The sequence below is a fragment of the Tamandua tetradactyla genome, chromosome 24, assembly GCF_023851605.1.
Source record: "Tamandua tetradactyla isolate mTamTet1 chromosome 24, mTamTet1.pri, whole genome shotgun sequence".
NCBI classification, from domain to species: Eukaryota; Metazoa; Chordata; class Mammalia; order Pilosa; family Myrmecophagidae; genus Tamandua; species Tamandua tetradactyla.
In genome coordinates, this window is record NC_135350.1 from 8,365,302 (window position 1) to 8,384,945 (window position 19,644).

The 19,644-nt window shown below is 37.1% G+C and overlaps 1 protein-coding gene across 15 annotated transcripts in view; it reads left to right on the forward strand.

Annotated features, from left to right (window-relative positions):
• The first annotated feature begins 2,320 nt into the window (after positions 1 to 2,320).
• The window catches only part of CAMK2D (calcium/calmodulin dependent protein kinase II delta), a 348,954-nt gene continuing 331,630 nt past the window's right edge, over positions 2,321 to 19,644 (forward strand). For 5 of the 15 annotated variants that reach the window (XM_077142461.1, XM_077142458.1, XM_077142470.1 and 2 more), the window contains exons 1-2: positions 2,327 to 2,883; positions 4,413 to 4,507. In XM_077142461.1, coding sequence (XP_076998576.1) covers positions 2,819 to 2,883; positions 4,413 to 4,507 — 160 coding nt within the window. In that variant the 5' untranslated portion in view covers positions 2,327 to 2,818. Of the gene's footprint in view, positions 2,884 to 4,412; positions 4,508 to 19,644 lie in introns of all 15 variants that reach the window. The other 10 variants (XM_077142467.1, XM_077142469.1, XM_077142459.1 and 7 more) reach the window with 7 other exon arrangements.

Consider the following 19,644-nt stretch of genomic DNA (forward strand, 5'->3'; position numbering starts at 1 on the left):
TTATAGCTACATATTAGTCCATCAATGTACATACCACGTTTATCCATTCATGTATCAATAGACACTTGGGTTACTTTTACTTTTGTGAATAATGCTACTCTTTTCAAGTCCCTGCTTTCAATTTCTTTGAGTATATACCTAGAAGTGGGATTACTGGGTCATATGGTAATTCTATACTTAAGTTTTTGAGGCACTGCCAAACTGTTTTCCACAGCTGCTATATCATTATACATTCCACAGTGGCTATACCATTATACAATGTCTGGGTGGGGGAGCGGGGTTTCCATTTCTCTGCATCCCTGCCAATATTTACTCTCCTTTTTTAAAATAACAGACATTCTACTGGGTGAGAGGCAGTATTTCATCATTTTGATTTGCATTTCCCTAATGGCTAATGATGTTGAGCATCTTTTCATGTACTTATTGGCCACTTGTATATCTTCTTCGGAGTATACTTGCTTTTTACACCTGGGTAACAGAATATTTACATACAAACCAGTTTTGTTAAAGTATTAAACATTATGAGCATTTTGAGTACTTCCATAAAACTGCAATTATTGGCAGAATAGCATTGCCCAAATCAGAAAATTAGGGAACTTTAGGATTATATGTGACAGTAGACAAGATAATCAATTAATCCTAGTTCATGAGCACAAGCCACAACCCCTTTAAGCCTTAAGAATCTCAATATCTGCAAATGATATTTTTCTGTCCATCTCCGCTGTGAAATTTCGACTCTATGGATGAACAAATCTGGATTAAAACTGCAAGGTTTTCAGGGCTCATGCTGAAGAACAAAAGGCAATAATTTGAAAAGGCTCCTCTGATGAACAAAAGGCAGTAATTCGAAAAAGACAATTCATAATTTCTTTGTTTCTGTTCTGCCTCTAAATTCGAAATGCTCTAATTTATTTAAGATATAGGGATGACCAAGGGTAGTTCTAGCAATTAACTTACATATTTTAAATATAATGCATACTTATTTTCCCTCTTACTGTATACAATGACGGCTATGTTAATAGAGTAAGGAACATACTTGAATAGTTGAGTGTTTTTTCAGTTACACCGTTAGGAATTACACTCATGTGCAACTATTTGGCCAAATCTTTGCTCCTGCAAGCAAAGCACCCACGACCTCTTTTCCTCTTTCCTTTCGCAAAGCGAAACAGGCTAGCGGCGGTTCCTGTGATAAGAGTGACGTCAGCCCCCATGGGTCGCGTGACCGACACCCAGCCTTCCCATTTCCCCGCCCCCGCGGCGGAGCGGGAGATCGCGCGAGAACTCGTCTTACTATCAGCATTAGTGAGGTTCACAGTGGAGTTTACTCCGAAGAGAAGGGAAGGGAAGGTGTGGCCCGGTGGAAGGGTTTTTGCTTTCATTCTGTTAACGTTCATGGCCGAAGCAAAGGCCTTTGGGGACTGCCAGATTCTGAGCAACCCAATCTGGAAAACGGCGGGGGAGGCGGAGGATGAGGTTGCAGTCAAATCAGGAGTGAAACGTGGCGCACCCGCCGGCGTCGCCGTCGCTAATGGGGTTGTGGGGGAGGGAGCAGCCCGGCGCCCGGCGCCTGGGAGCTGGCGTTGCGGCGAGCGCGGCTTCCGCTGGCGTGGGACCCGACCCTGACTTGGGAGACGGGTGAACCTTCTCTAGAAGCAGCCAGCTGCGCACACCCGGGCCCCGTGTCAACACGGAGCGGCGCCAAGTGGTAGCGCCGCTCGCTCTCCCGCCCGGGGCGCATTGTCCCTCGTGCCTGGCGCCCACATCGGGGCTGGGGGGCTTCCACGACCCCCCCAGACGGTTCACGAGTCGTCCGCCTCCTGCTGCTAAATTTAGTCCCAGATTTGGGCAGGAGCCTTTCTGCGGGTTTAAGTGGGTACCTTTGATGTCTGGCCTCGTTCACCTAAGCTCCCTCCGGGATTCTTCCCCCGCGCATCCTCCTCCTGCCCCTTGGACTCTCCCCTAGACGGGCGTGTGCGTGCGGGAGGCCAAGGGAGGGAGGGAGAAAGCCACGAAGGGAGAGGATTGGAGTCGCTAGAGGGAGGTGTGGGACCAGCGAGGGAGGGTGCTGGCAGGCGGAGGGCGCGGCGGGAGGAGGGGCCGGAGGAGGAGGCGGAGGCCTGGGGACGGCAGAAGAGGCTTAGCCTGAGCCGAGCACTCTTTCTCTCCCCGCGCAGTCGCCAAGCCGCGCGGGCTCCTTGGGGAGCGCGAGGACGCGGAGGTGCCGGGCCCAGTCCTTGCGGCCGCTGCCCGCGGGAGGGAGGTCGGTGCCAGGAGCGCGCGCTCAGCTGAGTCCCCGCGCGCCCCGCGCCCGCTGACAGCTGCAGCTGGGCTCGAAGCTGTCCGCTACACGCTCGGCGGCCTCGGCCCCTCGCACCTCCCCCGCCCCCTTCGGGTTCCTTCCCCGCCGCCTCTGTCCCTCCCGTCGCTGGTGCGGCTCCTTTCGCAAGTATTCGCCTCCCGCCCGATGCCCGGCTGCTTTTTTTCATATCTCGGCCCCGTCTTCTTGAATACTTTGCCCCCTGCACTTGGGGAGAGGGGCTGGTAAGGGCGGGTGGAGCATCTAGAGAAGAAGGAAGCAAGGCTTGGAGGAGGAGGCGGATCGGCGGACAGTAAGGAGGAGACCCCACGCCGCCCTTTCTGGTCATCTCCCCTCCCACCCCGCCCCTGCGCACACTCCCTCCCGGGCGAGCTACTTTCGGACGAGAAAAGTGAGGGCGGCCCTGGGTGACAGCGTTGCAGGGCCAGTCCCAGCGAAGCCGCGCGACTGCTCGCGTCTCGTCCGCCGCCCTTCGAGCCAGGGGCACAGTCCGGACCGAGGATGGCTTCGACGACAACCTGCACCAGGTTCACGGACGAGTATCAGCTTTTCGAGGAGCTCGGAAAGTAAGCGCCTTTGCCCGGCATACTCACATCCCCTTTCCAGCAGAGGGCGGGTGGCGTTGCCCCTGACCTGTCGGCCTCCGGAGTGGGGCGAGGGAGTTTGGGAAACCAGGGAAAGAGGGGGGTTCCTGCTTTATCAGCTGCCTTAGAAGAGGACTGGGGCAAGGGAGGGGAAAGACCCCCACCCCTGCTGTGGCCCCTTCTGATAATCCCTCCCTCCCTCCTACTCTTTAACCCAGAGACTTAGTGAATTTACGACCTCTGCAGTTGTAGCTGTCATCCTGAAAAGTGCGTGTGTGTGTAGGAAACAAGAATCTATGTAAATGCGATGTAGATCACGTTTTGTGTAAATAGAGATGCCTCCCTCCGGGTTAGCCGGCGTGTCGGCGGTATAACCCACATACGAATGAGAACTCACTGCCCCAGACGGTGCCATATTTATTGATGCCGAAAGTTCAACTTGTCGTAGAGTCTATTTTGCATCCAGTAGTTCTGTCCAGGAAAAGGGCCACCCAACGGAGTCGACCACCCTACCCGATATCATCAATTATTCTTTGCACTAGATTACTTGCATATCATCATCCTTTCTAGTATATACTTGTGCATCTCCGCGTTTTCTGTGCGGATTTATTTGTACAGGTAGCGGAAAAGCCCTCTGTAGATTGGAGGAGCGCTTCCCAAGGGTAGCCTAGCATAGTATAAAACGACCCCCTGCACCCGCTGGCAGAACTGCTTGTAGATGTTAAGGAAGGGTACTGGAGACCTAGCCAAGACCTGTGCGAAGGGACCTAGGGGCCGAGCCCTGATTGTTGATTTATGTAGCAGCAAACCCAAACCCAATTCCTCTTTTCCTAGTTTCGATTATTACTTATGAAAGGGGTGTGTTTGTGTCCAAGCTGCTGGTTTATACTGTTGAATTACAGGACCTGTAACTATCTTTTAAATGTAATGAGAATCATGTCTATATATTGTCTGCTGTCGAAACATGGAGAATATGTCGGAAGAGCAGCTTAATTCAAATATCTCCCCTCCCCCAATCCCAAACAGCGCATAGTGAAATAACCATACCAGGTTTTGTTAAACCACACAAATGTGCTCACGATTTTTATTTTAATGAAAGTAATGGCCATATATGCTTGGAGCCACATTAATTTTTCCCCTACCAAATAAAAAGACAGCAGATTTTTGCTGCTCCTTCTCAGCTCTGCTCTTTGCAGGATTTTCTCAGAGCATTTGGTGCTGAGTGTGAATTGTAAAATGTTTTCAAATTTCATGTGCAAACAAGAGCCGTCATTGTTGGCAGTTCTTTTCATTTTGTTGATTAATAATTTGTTAAATAAAATTCACTTTTATTCTCAAACATTGAAGAAGATCTGGGTTTCCAGACAGAATTGTTCTTTTTCTGGACCTTACTCTAGTGCACTGATGTTTGATAATTCACTGAAATCAATAAAAATGATTAGGTTGTCATAGTATTTTAATAGCGTATCAGAGCTGATTATATTGATGACCTGCTAATTATTGGTTTTCAGGGGGGCATTCTCAGTGGTGAGAAGATGTATGAAAATTCCTACTGGCCAAGAATATGCTGCCAAAATTATCAACACCAAAAAGCTTTCTGCTAGGGGTGGGTATTTTCAACCACATATTTATATATGTGAATTTTCTGTTTGTCCTGTTGATTGTTGGTTCTCTTGTATGTAAATGTGTCATGTAGTTATAATTGAATTGTAGATTTAGATATCATTTTATGTATTGAGATTATTTCCTTCTTGTATGACTCTTGGTTTGTACTGGTTTAAAAGTAAATGAAAGAATATGATTGTTATTATTTAATACATTGTTATTAAAATTCTATCTTTCCTATGAGCAGTAGCATAAATAACTAATTTTAAAACAAATAAATGTCACTAAGTACATTTTGCCTTCAGCTCCAGTGTGAAATAACTTTCAGAAGGATTTGGAATGGAAAAATATAAGTCTCACAACTGCCATAATTTCCTTTTACTTTTCAGAGGTAAAATAGGTCACAGCTCAGTTGAATCATATATTTCAATTGCAGTTACACTTGAACTTAATTCATCAAAGCATATTTAACAGTACCAGCTTTGGGAGGAAGCATGTTTGCTGTATTTTAGGGAGTTTGGGTTGATTTTGACGTGTTTGTGTGCAGTTAAGACCTTTATTTGGTCTCCTGCATTAAGGTTTCTCTCACACACATGTAATGTATTTTACACGTGCAGTTTATAGCCACAGAGGTAATTCATACTTCCAACATAGCTGTTGACATCATTAAAAATCTTGGCGGGCCCTCGCTGTGATTTAGTTTGTCGAACTCCAGCAAAAGCACTTATAAACTCATGTTAGGTATTCCAGTTATTGTGAGCACATGCCTAAGGTATTTCCATGGGAATATATGGTTTTATGAAATGAAAATGTACAAAATGCTGTAGTGTAAACCCATTTCAGTGACCTGGTTTGTTTTAGGTAATGAGAAGAAATTTCGTTAGGGTTAGCTTTCCTCATTTTATGTCTTTAAAAAGTACTTCTTTCTTGCTTGTAGCATGGCCTTTGGTCTCTGCTGTGACAGGTTTTTTTCTGTTTGTTGCACATACCACTCTTAACATGTACTTTAGTTTTAGATTTTCATTTCTTTTTATTCATTTGAGTGGGATTTTGTCGTCACATTTTTTAACCTGATTTTAATATAACTCTGAGGAAGTTTATATGCTAAATAACCAGACCATAGAATCATGTCATGGGAACAAATGCAAATTACATTATATTTAGTTATGCTTCTTCCTTCAAGTCTGCTCTACATGAAAGTTTTAACAATGAAAAGGAGTTTATAAACTGTAAATGCCATTTCAGTTAAAAAAAAAGAAAGAAAAGAGAATATATTAGTCATTTTCTTTCAGTGATTTTATCACTTCTTGTGTGCTAGGTACTTATTTTTTTAATTAGAGCAATTGTAGATTTGCAGAGAAGTCTTACAGAAAAGTGATGCAGAGTGTATCCCCCTCTCCCAGTTTTCCCTGTTACTGTAAACATTTTGCATTAGTGTGGTACCTTTGTTATAACTGAGGAAACAACATTATTGTAATTAGTCTAGTAGCTGCAGTCCATAGATTATATTAGGGTTCATTTTTTAGTGTTGTACAGTTCTGTGGTCTGTTTTCTTTTTAAAATTTTGCTTCTGGTATTAGGTAGGTGCTTTTGGTAAGGGTGGGTATCAGTTCTTTTGGGGTCATCACAATACTTTTCCCAAATCCTTTTTATTGGCTTTAAATGTCTCTCAAAACTAATCAGACTTGAACTTCACTTTCACTAGTTTTCTTAATTAGAAATCATCCCTTTTCTTCCACCCCAATGCGTACTCCTTCCTACACCAGAATGGCAAATACTTTAGTCCCTTGCCTACATACATTTTATTCTTCTACTTCCAGTCTTTGAAAAAGAAATTTTCTCTTGAATATTGGAATTCCTTCTCTCTATTCTGCCACTCTTCCTGCCCTGCTCGTACTCTGCTTCAAAAGATGCTTTACATCTATAGCCTTCTAATCCCTTCTGGATTGAATGATTCTGATTATTTGAACTATACTTAGGAAAAGTAGCTAGGGAGAGAGTTAGAAAGCATTCTTGTACTTCCACTGCAGTTTTCTTTCCTTATAACTTGGGACAAGTTTCTTAACTTGCTCTACGTTAACCTGTCCAAAGAGAGTGGTGATGAACAATATTATTGGTGCTGGAATAAGATGCCTTGGGTTTGAATTTTGATTCCCCTACCTATTAGCTCTTTAATTGTGCGTGGAACACTCAGTTTTCTTATCTATAAAACATGGTAATAATGTAATCCTTCTTTATAGAGCACGGTGAAGAGTGAATGAGTTAATATAGTGTGGAACAGTGCCTACTACATAACATACTCTTAATGAGTATTAGCTGCTATTATTATCTGATAGGTTGTTATGAGGATCAAATATGTTTACTTATATGAAAGAACTTGAGAATTATAAAGCCAGTGGCAGTTTTGGTTTAGCTGTGTGAGAATATGATTTGAATCTTGACTCTACTACTTTATATATAAACTTGGTTCAACTTCTTCTGGGTCTCAAGTTCTTCAGTAAAGGGAGAAAGTACGTGTCTCATGGAGGTGTTTTGAATGAATTTTATGAGAAGCACTTCTTTAATTACAAAGTGCTATATCAATTTTAACTATGATTGTTGTTCACCTATAAAATATTACAATACTTTTCCTTGAAAACGCTCAACAACTTTTTATAAAATAGTCATCACAACAACTGGAGTTGGTTTTTTGATATTTATACCTTGGAATATGTACATTTGTTTTAACTTTACCCATATTAAATTATGAACTGCTGAAGGAAAAATGTCGTGCTTTCATTTTTTAATATTGCATTCCAAAGCAGTGAAGACATAGGAAAGGCTCAGTACAGAGTGATGGGGATCAAATGCAGTTATTAAATGGTTTTTAAAAGAGTTAAGTACTGAGTTTACTTCTAGGAACAAGCAAATATTGGAAGTAAAGAAATCTGCAAAATAATATATAAAGAGCATATGTTTTAAAATACGAATTCTTTTTTTTTAAACACTCTTGAGAGTCTAATGATCTGAGAAAACTGCTGAAAATTTTTAAAAATGAATATGAAGTCAAAGGGAAATATAGGCTGACATGCAAAATTGCTTGCTTATTTTTTCTAAGGTAACTGATGTTTTGACTTCATATAGCAGTTACTATGAAATGTGATTTTTTTGTACAAATTCTTGTTTCTTGTATTATTTGAAATGCCATGTCTTTTTAATCCAAGCTTTTAGTGTATTTATTTTAAACATAAGACAGGTCTTCCAACTCAAATAATGTTCTTGAAGTGTAACATTACAACTGAAAAAGAAAGGGCCGTTGTCAATAAATCTAAGACCATGAGGGAATTGCCAGAAATGTGGCTACATTCCTGCACAAATTTGCACATCCAACTATACTGTCACTCAGGCTTAGATTTTAATGGATCTCCAGCAGACTGTTTTAGTTATATTTCCTCTCAGCTGTCAGTCATTCTCACATCGTGTTTGGGAGGTTCAAAATCTATTGAAGAATTTCCTTTTGTATTAATGTGCATGCACAGAGAATCGATTATACAATACTGAGCAGGTATGTAAGTGCACTCATCATTCATAATTTGGCTTATTTTTAAAACTAAACAGTGTAGAGTCATCTCTAAAACATTTGATACTTTTATGTAATTTCTGTCTCATAAAAAATTATTTCATGTTAGGTAAGAATAGAGAGTATGCTTAGTAAATGGTAGATAGTGGTGTAATTTTTCTCATATATTCTCTACAAGAATTAGAAATTATGTCATTTTGATCCCAAACATTTAGGTTAGTAATTAACAAATGATTCTTTGTTCTGTTGTTTTGACATTAAGTCTATTTGACATAAAATGTTATAAATGTAAGCTGTTGTCAGAATGTATGTAAAGTCCATGAAGGGACAGGATGGCAGTTTACAGTTGAGTAGATGTATAGTTATGATGACAAATGTCTTTAGATATTATACATGTGATTTATTTTGCATTTTTTAAAACTCCCTATGGTCAAATATTTTATATGATTTTAAAGACATCTTGAGTTTCTTTTTGATCTTTTGAAACCACTTATTATGTAAAATCTGATATGCCACAAATCAAATTACTTTTGTAAAACATAAAACAATTGCAACATAAGCTTCAACTAATATATATTATTACAAATATACTTGATGTGTATAAAGTAAAACTTCACAGATAATGAGTTCAGTTAAATCTATTTTTAAACTTTTTATTTTGAAATAGTTTCAAACTTATGGGACAGTTACAAAAATAAAACAAACTTCATACGGAGAACTTCAGTATGTCCTGTACACCCAGATACCCAAATACACCAGTTTTAACATTTTGCCACATTTGCCATGTTTTGCCACATTTGCGATATCATTCTAGCTATCTACCCATCATTCTATCAACCCATCTATCTATCTTTGTATCTCTCTGATATCTGTCAACCTTACCATCTATTCTTCAATCCATTTCTTGAACACTTGAGTATAAGTGGTAAACATCATGCTCCTTGAACCCTTAAATCTTCCACGTACATTTCCTAAGAATTAGAAATTCTTTTATGTATCTACCTTAAGTGCAGTTATCTAGTTCAAGAAACTTAACATTGATATAAAGCTGATGGTCTATATTCTATTTTTTTCATATATTCCAGTAGTATCCTTTTTTTAAGCGTCTTTTATTGTGAAATATAACATGAATACAAAAAAGCAATAAATTTCAAAGTACATTGTAAGAAGTAGTTATAGAACAGATTTCAGAGTTTTAGGTTTTTCCTTCTACCTGCTCCAAGACACTGGAGACTAAAAGAGATGTTAATATAATGATTCAGCTGTCATATTCATTTGGTAAATCCTGTCTTCTCTGTTAGAACTCCTCCTTCTCCTTTGATCTCTCTCCTGATCTGTAGGGGTATTTGAACTATATCCATTCTAATTTTTTCATGTTGTGAAAGGCTGTTGATAATATGGGATAGGGGGATGGAACTAGTTGATGTTCTGGGGAGAGTGGCACCTCTGGGTTTCAGGACTTACCTGGCCTAGGAACCCATCTGGAGGTTGTAGGATTATGGAAAGTAATCCTTGTGCATGGAACCTTGTAGAATCTCAGATAGAGCCGAAGGTGTTTTTTGAGGGTTGGCAGGAATGGTTTTGGTTGGGGTTTGGCAAACCATGTTAAACAGCAATATCTGGCTGAAGCTTGTATAAAAGTAGCCTCCAGATAGCTCTTGACTCTATTTGAGCTCTCTCAGCCACTGACTTACTTTGTTACAATTCTTTTCCCTCAGTTTATCATGCAGGCATTGTCAATCCCATGTTGCTAGGGCCAGACTCATCCCTGGGATTCACCCCTGGACCAAAATATCATTTTGAGCTTTTTCTTCTCTTTTATTAATTCCTGTTCAGGATCATGTATTGTCTTTAATTGTCACTGTCTCTTTAGTTGCTCTTTCTTTTTGTTTTCTTACTTTTTAAATTTTGAGAACATATTTGCAACATAAACTTTTCTATTTCAACCCCTCCCAAGCATACCGTTCAGTGGGATTGATTGCATTCACTATGTTTTGGTACCCTCACCACCTTCTACTACTAAATTTTCCCATCTCCCCGTACAGTAACCCCACACCCACTGTGCATTAACTTCCCACTCTTCCTGCAGTTAAATAATTTTGATTCTTTGTTTTACTAGTGTGACTTCCAAAATTGGTGATGTTAGTATAACATGAATCAGAACTTTATAAAACTACTAGATGCATGTAATACAGAATTAAGTATCAACTGTAAAATCTGAATGTTTCATATTTGTCTCTAAGTAGTCTTTTTTCTATTCTATTAGGATGTCAAAAACTAATCCAATTCTTGCTACTTTTTTTTGGCAGTCCAGGCAGCCAAAAAATTAATTCCTCAGTCTCTTGATTACTTGTCTTGAATTTGAAGTAGAACTGAGACTGTATAGTTGAATCAAGTTTTTCTGATTCTTACTAATTATTGGGAAATATGGAACTAATTGGACAAATCAATATTAATTTTTGAAAGTTTCTTGACTAGAACAATGTTGTGAGAAAAAATGGTAAATTATCTTTATTTTTTTACATAGACTTTCTACACTCTTCAGTTATTGGTCCCAAAAGTGGCATATCTCATCCTTATTATTTTGTGGTTTTTAGTTATGTTTAGTCTATTTATATTCTTTCACAGTCCTAGATATTAGACATTTATGAATTAAAATATGTTTGTGAATTAAAATATTGATAAAAGATAAAAATAATTCTTCAAACCCCACATTTCTAGGAAATAATAAAACTCCTTTCTGTATTCCAGAATCTTTAAATTAGGCAGCATCTAATAAAGAAAATGGGCTGTCAAGTTCTGCAGTGTGATTTAATAACCATTGTCAGTCTGTACCTGGTTGATCATGTGATAGGAAATGGACATCCCATCACCATTAGACAACCAGATCAGTGCTTTTAATTTACATTGAAATACTGAATAAAGTCAGTGTAAAAATTACAATTTGGTGGTTAATCACTTTTTTGTGAGTTATTTTAAGATTAGTAATCATGAATTACCATAAAGCACACACCGGGATTATTTTGGACGTTTTAACTTCATTTGTTGACTAAAAAACCTTTTAAATTTACCTTGGGCTGATTCTGAGGCAGAATTCTAGTATCTCTGGGGCTAGGTTGGTAATTTTTTATCACCTGTCCTTCCCTATATATTAGGGTATAGAGCGTACACAGTTTTTAGAAATCATTGTCAGTCAATTGTGTTTATGTAGAAGTTTATGCTTTTAATTGCATTGTGATATATTAGTATGCGTAGTATACTCTGTGTAGTATGCAATATGTTAAATGGGGTATTAATATATCCTAAAATGTAATACCTTTATAATAATTTGTATTTCATATTACTTTATAGATTACTAAGCACATTCACATTTATGACATTATTTTATATGTGTTTATTAATAAACACTCATTGAATGATTGTAGTGAGCAGAGTGTTAGGAAAAATAAGGATGTCTAAACAAATAGACACACACTATTACAAGCCTATCATGAATAAAGAATATCAATTTTCAAAAGATTCAAAAGATTATTTCTGCCTTGATGAAGGAGGGCTTTGCTATAGCATTTTTTTTAAAAATTAAATCACAATGTAAGTGGGACTGAAGTACTAAAAAATAAAAAAAATAATAAGTAAACAAATTTAGGGGAGTGTTCAAAATAGTTCAAATATCTGATTATAACTGAAATGTTAGATTATTCATATGGTAAATTTGCTGCATCTATCAGTTAAAGTTATCTTTAGAATAAAATAATTTTAATGACATAAGGCATTTTTTAGATGACAAAATTCTTAGAATTCCAATAGGGGCTGTATACCAGTACTTCTTTAGGGGAATTCATAGACCATTCATACACCATGACCTGTGTTTTCTCTAGGATTGGGAAATTGGTAGATTTGGAGGGGAGAGAAGACAACTTTAAGTTTATTTCTGTTTTATGTAATTTCACTATGGTCTTTAATTATACACAGTGACAGAACAATGGCATTGTTGCTTTTTAGTTGAGTGAATTCTTTTTCTGGTACTTCAATCTTCTTTACCTACTTAGAATTTATTTTTAATACTCTAAAGATCAGTAATGACATCTTCATTAATAATAACCATAACAATAGTAATTATAATGTAATGGAAATGTTAATACCCATTATTTAAAGAACACCTTCTAAGAGACAGGTATATATATATATATACATATATAGAAGACACTTCTTAAAATTTTATTTAATCCACATTGCAGTTTTACAGATAGATAATATCTCCATTTTAAAAAAGAAGAAAAACAGGCTCTTGCATAAGGCATCAAAATGAGTAGTTGTACTATCAGAATTTCAACTCACTTTTCTCTGCCTCTAAGGCCCATCTCTTTCCACTATCAGACCCTGCAAATTGCTGTTTCAGAGAATTTGTCTTAACCTTTCTGTATTTATATGTTTTGATTTCTGGACAGAAAATAACAGTGAAATTCCTATTATGATGATGCTAGGAAAATGATCACAGAAAAGTTCAGTGTTTGTGTAAACTTAATTGACTGATTAAAAAAAATCTCACTATATAATAAGTTCCTAGGATTACATCTTCTAAGTGTTCATTTGTAAACTCAAAGAAAAACAGTACTTTCACCAAAGTCCAGGGAACCATATTCAGACAACAATTCTACTCCTGAGGCTCATCTCGATGGACTAGATAAAAATGGTAGGCAAATTTTTGTTTTGTTTCTTCTTGGACGAACTATTGTATGCATCAAATTCATATAAAAATGTGACAGTTGAAAGAAAAATATAAAATTGTCAAGTTCTGTGTGTGTTGGAAAAATAAATCTTAGGTAGGCACAGCAAGTAGTATAAACATATACAGATAACATTATTGATATAATATTTATTTCCAATTAATTGTATTGCCTAAATTTTGCCATTTTTTCCTGAGTTAGTTTCCATAGAGATTTAAGAAACTTTATTAAATAAAATTAGATATATACACAATTTATATAACATTTATTATAAAAATAATAAAACAAGCATCCAATAAACTGCCACTTGACTTGGTAAGTAGAATATTCCCTCTCTTTCAGAGCTAGCAGTGTGCTCCTTGCTGATCCTCAACCCTTGTCTCTCTGCAAAAGTTAATCATGCCGTAGCTTTTTTAGGAGAGCAATGTGTTTTTATTACCCTGCTATCTGAAATTTTTGATTAAACTGATTAATCTCTATTGACCAATCAGTTACCAATGGCAAATCTCCATGTACTTATCCTCCAGGTAAATTATATTTATTTATATGTAAATTTATTTGTATATAAATTCATGGGATAAATTGCATTTATTCTCTTACATTGCTACGTAATTTGACCCATTGAGATCTACAGAAGGCTTAAGTTATTTGGAATTTTTTTAGTAACAGGAAATTTTTTGGGACTTGCATTTTTAAAGGTACTTAATGATTACGTGTATACATTGGAAATAAAACAAAAGTAAGTTATAGAAAACTATTAAGTTAGAAAAATCGGGAAAATTTATTGAAATTTTGTTCCATTTTACAGAGACATTTTGGAGAGTTGAGATATGTCACACTATAGTATTAGCGTTTAAGTTAAAATTTATTGGAGGCTATCCTCAAGACAATTTAAATATCTGCGGAGGTATATTCATTAGTAATATACCCCAAACATCTTGATAAGTTCTAGGGATACTGAGGCTATAGGGAGGGATACAGATAGATTCTGTCTGGCCTTGAGAATTTTGTGGTCTGTTAGTGTGGCTGACAGCCTGGCAATACCGGGTGTTGTTTGTGAGGGCTGTAATAATGAACCATGCGGGTACTGACTTGGGGAAACTAGGAGCAGGTGGTTCCTGAACATTTACATGTGAGATTGTGTTTTGAATGACATGTTAAGTGAACATAAAGGAGGAGGGAGAAATGGGTGTCTAGGCAAAGTAAGAAGCATGTTCAAAGGATGGGAGAACATTCCAGCTCTGTCCTCCAGATGGGATGAGTACACCTAGAACTGCTGAAATCTTCCCTTCTTAGTCCCAGTTCAGGTGCTGTGTCCTCCGTGGAGTTGCTCTAATTTTCTCTCTGCCCCTCCTTCCCTTCTTTAGCCAGAAGTGATTTACGTCTTGTTCTTTGAATAGTTCTTTCATGTCTCTTGTGGTGCTTATCACATTTCTCCCCTTCTATTGAAATATATGGCAGGAAATGGGAGGCTTCACAGTTCTCTATCTTTACAGTGCTATTTTGTTTTTGAGGAAATGTCTATTATCTTAAAAGCATTCCTATAATTTCTTTTTTAATGGTGCCTTACAGGCTGAAAGCATGATGGCTAAATGATTTAGAAATCACTTATCTTATGAGCATTTTAGGGCCATTTTGGAAACTCTAACCATGATAAATCTTTTATTATTTTAATAAAGCAAAGTGGGTGTGTTTTAATGTTAAAGATCCTACATGTATTAATATTTGTTAGGTACAGAGAAAATTGAACACCTTGGGCATACTTGTGAAATAAAATTTTAATTATTTATTACCAGTTTGTGTAAATACATTTAAAAATTATAGTATCATAAAAAATATGTGTGTGTGTGTGTATGCATATTCCAATTATAGAAATGGGGGAAATATATAAAAATACAAAGGAGGATTATTCATAGTTCAGTTCCCCCACACAATCACTGTTAACACTTTGCCATATTTCTTTTTGATTCTCTGTCACAATACTTGACTAAAATACAGAATTTTTAGTCTTCTTTTTTAAAGTTCAATATTATAAAATTTCCCCATGATACTACAAATCTTTTGAATTGTTAATAGCTTAACTATACTTCACTGAGTGACTGGGAACACAAGTTAATCATTTTAGTATTGACAGTTTTTAAATTTTCTCTTTTCTGTAACAACTGACATATCAATGAACAGTGTTTTGAAAACTTTTTCATAATTCTGATTATTTTCTTAGGGAATATTCATAGAGGATTGTTAATGGGTTAGAGATCTAATATTATCAAAATTCTTGAAAAGTATTTCCAGATTGCTTCCTGCAAGTTTTGTACCTTCCCACCAGTGATATTTAAGTATGCTAGCCAAAATGAATTTTGAGGAGCATGATTCTAAGTTTCAATTTCAGTTTAACAAATCCTTGCTCACCATATTCCAGACCCCCTGCTAGGTGTTGGCCCAGTTTACAGAGATAAGGTCCTTCCTCTCGAGGTAGATATGTGTGGAGTCTATCGAGTGCATTACCATACATGTTGCTAAGCGTCAACATGTGGAAGAGCTTACTGGGTGCTGAGGTACAAGAAGATAACTGTTGATTTGGTGAAAGGTAGGGAAAGATTTCTTGGAAGAACTGACAAGATGAATAGAAAAGGAACAAATTAATGGGATATTATGAAAAAAAGTGTTTGTGAGAGGCAAGGAAATTGGGAAGTGCCAATAAAGAATAAACTTGAGAATAGATAAGAAATATTTTCTAACCCTGGATGATTGATTTATGTAGAGAGTTTCATGAAAGCATTGCAAAAACCTATGAAAAGAGATGGAAATTTTGTCTTCCAGTGAATCATTAAGTGTGGCGTGATCTGTTGAAAAGTATTAAATAAGGCTCAGGGTGGGATTTTATGGCATTGAGTCATTAGGAATGAACAATTGATAAGAGAGGAATAGGAATTAGCAGTAGTTAACTTCTTATCAACATTACAGTTTGTTTTATTTAGCTTTGGGACAATACAAAAACCAAATTGAATGACTATCCTCCTAAAATAAAGGACTGAAGGATAGAACTTTTTTTTTTTAATTTGTCAATATTATAAAAGGGTCCTAGAGAATCCTGTTTGTATTTATAAACCCAAAAAGCTAAATAGTCTGGTTAACTACTGTTGCAAAGAATGTTGCTGGTTTCTGTTACTACAAAACCAGTAGTAAGTAAATAAGGTGTCCCAAAAATGGTATTGACATTACTCACTACCTGAATGCCCAGTGCTTAGAATAATGCCTAGTACTATTCACTGATATTTGTTCAATAACTGAATCCAAAATTATAACATCATATGATTAATGGATACACATTTAGAAGCACAGAACTTTAATAGTAAGGTTTGAATACACTCACCTGCTTCTTGCACTTTTTTTTTTAAGGAAAGCTTAAAATTGTACTGTCAGATTAATTCTGTGATTTCATTTGTAATTCAGCATAAGCCGGTGGTTGGGAAAATCGTCACTTCTTTGTTCTCATCACTTAAATAGTGGAAAAACCTTTCATTTACTTAGAAAACAATTTCATTTAAAAAAAAACCTCCCTAGGCTCTGCCATGCAATTACTTTCTCTTTGTAAAAGAATTTGTTTTAGCAGTTATAAAAAATATTAATATGTAAGATCTCTCCAGTTTTGTTAGTGTTCAGGACCGCATATATTATATTTTAAAGGGGGAAAAGTAAAAATGGTTTGCTCAATATAACTTATGAACAGCAGGAATTTTTGAAATTGAGGTAGGAGCTTTGGGAGTAGAGCAGGGAGGTGTCTACTGACGCTAAAAGCAGTGATTCAAAGATGGGATATTAGCAAGCAGGTTGGGAAAATCCTAATTCCAGACCACAAGCAGAATTTCAGGGTCAAATTTCTCTCCTGTTCTCTGAATTTCGATCTCATTTCAGACCATTTTCATTCTCTTAGAATTTGGAGAAGAAAAAGAAAATGGTCAAGCTTTTTGCTACCTGTAAGTATGATTGAGGCCTACTTTTCTCTAACATTTACATGATTTGGAAATTATTTTTGTAACAAGCATTCTTTCGGTTACATTCCCTTTCTGCTTTCTATGCATCTGTGTGATCAGGGAAAACAAAATTTAATTGGTAATCTTAGTTGAGTCTGTTTGAAAGAAAAAAGTCCATGGAATGTCTTATATTGACAGAGAATCTATTGATTAGCTATAGCGCTGTATCTTCCATTTAGTGCTGTAATTTGCCAGTGACATAATAAAGAGATGGTACTAAAGGATGAACAAGGATGCTCAGAGCATCACTGAGAGTAGTTTATCTTTTCAATTAATAATGATTTTCAAAAAATCACTGAGCTCCACTACTCTCCTGAGGTGTGTGCATGTAAGCAATGGTCAAAGGTTTCTGTGCCTGCAGCCATAAGGCCTGTTGTCCCCAGTGGCATGTTGTAGCTATTTCATGGCGCACATTACATTCCCTCCCAGTCCAGGGGATATCAGAGGGATTTAGAGAAACAGGGCTGAATTAACTGAATTGGGATTTGTCTAAGTCTGTAGGTCAGTAACGCTATTCCTAAAACAATGTTCTGTCTTTAAAAACCCCTTTTATCTTTGAGAATATAAACTCTATCTCATTTTTCACCTGTATGATTATGCACCTTTGAGAATGTAAATTCAATAGTGTGGAATAGGGCAGCCTATACCTATTGTTAAGGGAAAAAAGCAAAATTGAGCATCATATCTGAAAAAATAGTTGAAGAGAACCATTTGTACCATTTTCATCGAAAGTTACCATAGGGGTGTGAAGATGAACAAAAATGGCCAGGTAAGACAAAACACTTACAGCCTGGCTTGGAGAATAATACACACATAACTAACTGTAGAAGAGGTAAAGATAAGTAGCAGAAGAAAGAAAATTCAGCATGCCTCAGGATGACATTTAGTTGTGGGATGAGGATGGTAATACGGAGGAAATGTAACTTGAAGTGGATAACTTATAAGTTGTATAAGGAAGGCAGAAAGACGAAGACATGGGGATGCAGGAAATCATGTTATGGTTAAGGAAGAACCCAACTGGCTAAGTGCCCAATTTTTCCTCATTATGGAAAATCAGGAAAAAAAACTTAAAAACATGTAAATGTCTTCAATGGCCAAGTTGAGAATACCCTAAATATATTGAAGATACTTTAAGAGGATCTCTAGAACATTACTGCAGCAGTGAATAAATAGGATGAATTGGTATAGAGTGTGAGAGATACTGAGATTCTGTAACTTTACAATATAAGGGATAAAGAGAAACGAGGACACAGAGATAACTGGAGGTTTCAAGGTTAGCCATGGGGAGACTTAAAATTTTCATGTGACAAACTGAGAAATCAGGACCAGAAACTGATTTTGATGAAGGCAAATGATGAATTGACATACTCCATTTGACAGGCAAGCAGTATATTCAGATTGAAATGTGTAAAAGACCATTGAAAATTGGGTCTGGTAATTGAGAAATGACCTCAGGAGGCAGTGAAATGTACTATACAAATTTGGTTTAAGAGCACTGACTCTGAAATCAGATTGCCAGTATTCAAGACCTGTCTCAACTCCTTCCTATTCCTGTGACCTTGGACAGCTTCCTAAACTCTACTACTTGGTTTCCTTATTTATCTGTTATTGTTTATGATTTATTAGCACAAAGATGTTATTAAAAGCTGTGCTTAATGTTTAAGAACCCAAGTCAGTGTTGAAAGGAAAGAAAAGAGGCCCCTAGCACAGTAGTATAGAGAAATACCCTCATTTTAGTAAATGAAAGGAGGAAATATAGCTAGTTGAAGAGAAATGGAAGATATGTCATAGACATAGGAGAGGAACCAAGATAACCCAGTGTTTTGAAATCTAAGGGAGGGAAAATTTACAAAGGACAGGATCTTAGTAATGCTAAATGTTACAGAGAAATAGAAAGAAATACCAAAAAAAGGCCTTGATTTTCCATATTTCAATAACGTTCAGGAAGAATTTCAGTAGCATTTGGGAAGAGATCTTGAGAGTTGGGCTAATGTCTTTTTCATCTTTGCATACTTGGAACCTAGGACATTGCTTGAAATATGATAGATGTTTAATAAATATCTGCCAAATAAATAAATAAAAGAATGAAAGACTATTTCTTGGGATTAAGGAATAAGAGGAGATACATATGAAAGCTTGCTTTTTTAGGAAGATAAGAAAAAAAAAGAGAGATACACATGCACACAAAAATAATTCCAGGGATTAGCCAAGCCAGGGGAATTAATTTAGGGAATAAATAAGACAATGTCATTTGTTGAAAGAGGTAGAAGAATTAGTAAGAAAAAAAAGATAATGCAAAGGAGGAGGGTAAAATTTATGGAGCAGAGTCTGGGGGAGGGTTGAGATGAGTGAGATCAAGGGATTAGTCTAGGGAAGAAGACATTCTTCCTCAGAAAAGGAAGCAGGAATGTGAGAAGATAGCACAGATAGGGTTTTTAGGGTGAAGAGAGCACAAAGTAAAGTGTGGCTGAAAATAAGAGAAAGAGAAGTGGCATTGAGAGCTTGGGGAGAACAGATTTGGGCTTGTTTTGGGAATTGTAGAAAGGAGTTAACTGAAAGCATTGTTCGGTGGAGATTGCAACCTGAATTATTGGCAAGGTACACCTAATTAACATGGCTCTGAATCTAGCTCCAAAGTGTGCATAGTGGGCTCTGGAAACCTAGGGCTTGACAAAATAAGAGTATAAGGATTCTGGCATTTTTTTTTTAAACTTAAGGTGAAAGGTTTATATTTTTACATTAATTTTCTTTAATTTTGTACAGCTAGTAAATAGAGCTCGATTTTGAACCCACACTAGATGACAAAGCCCCTGCTGTT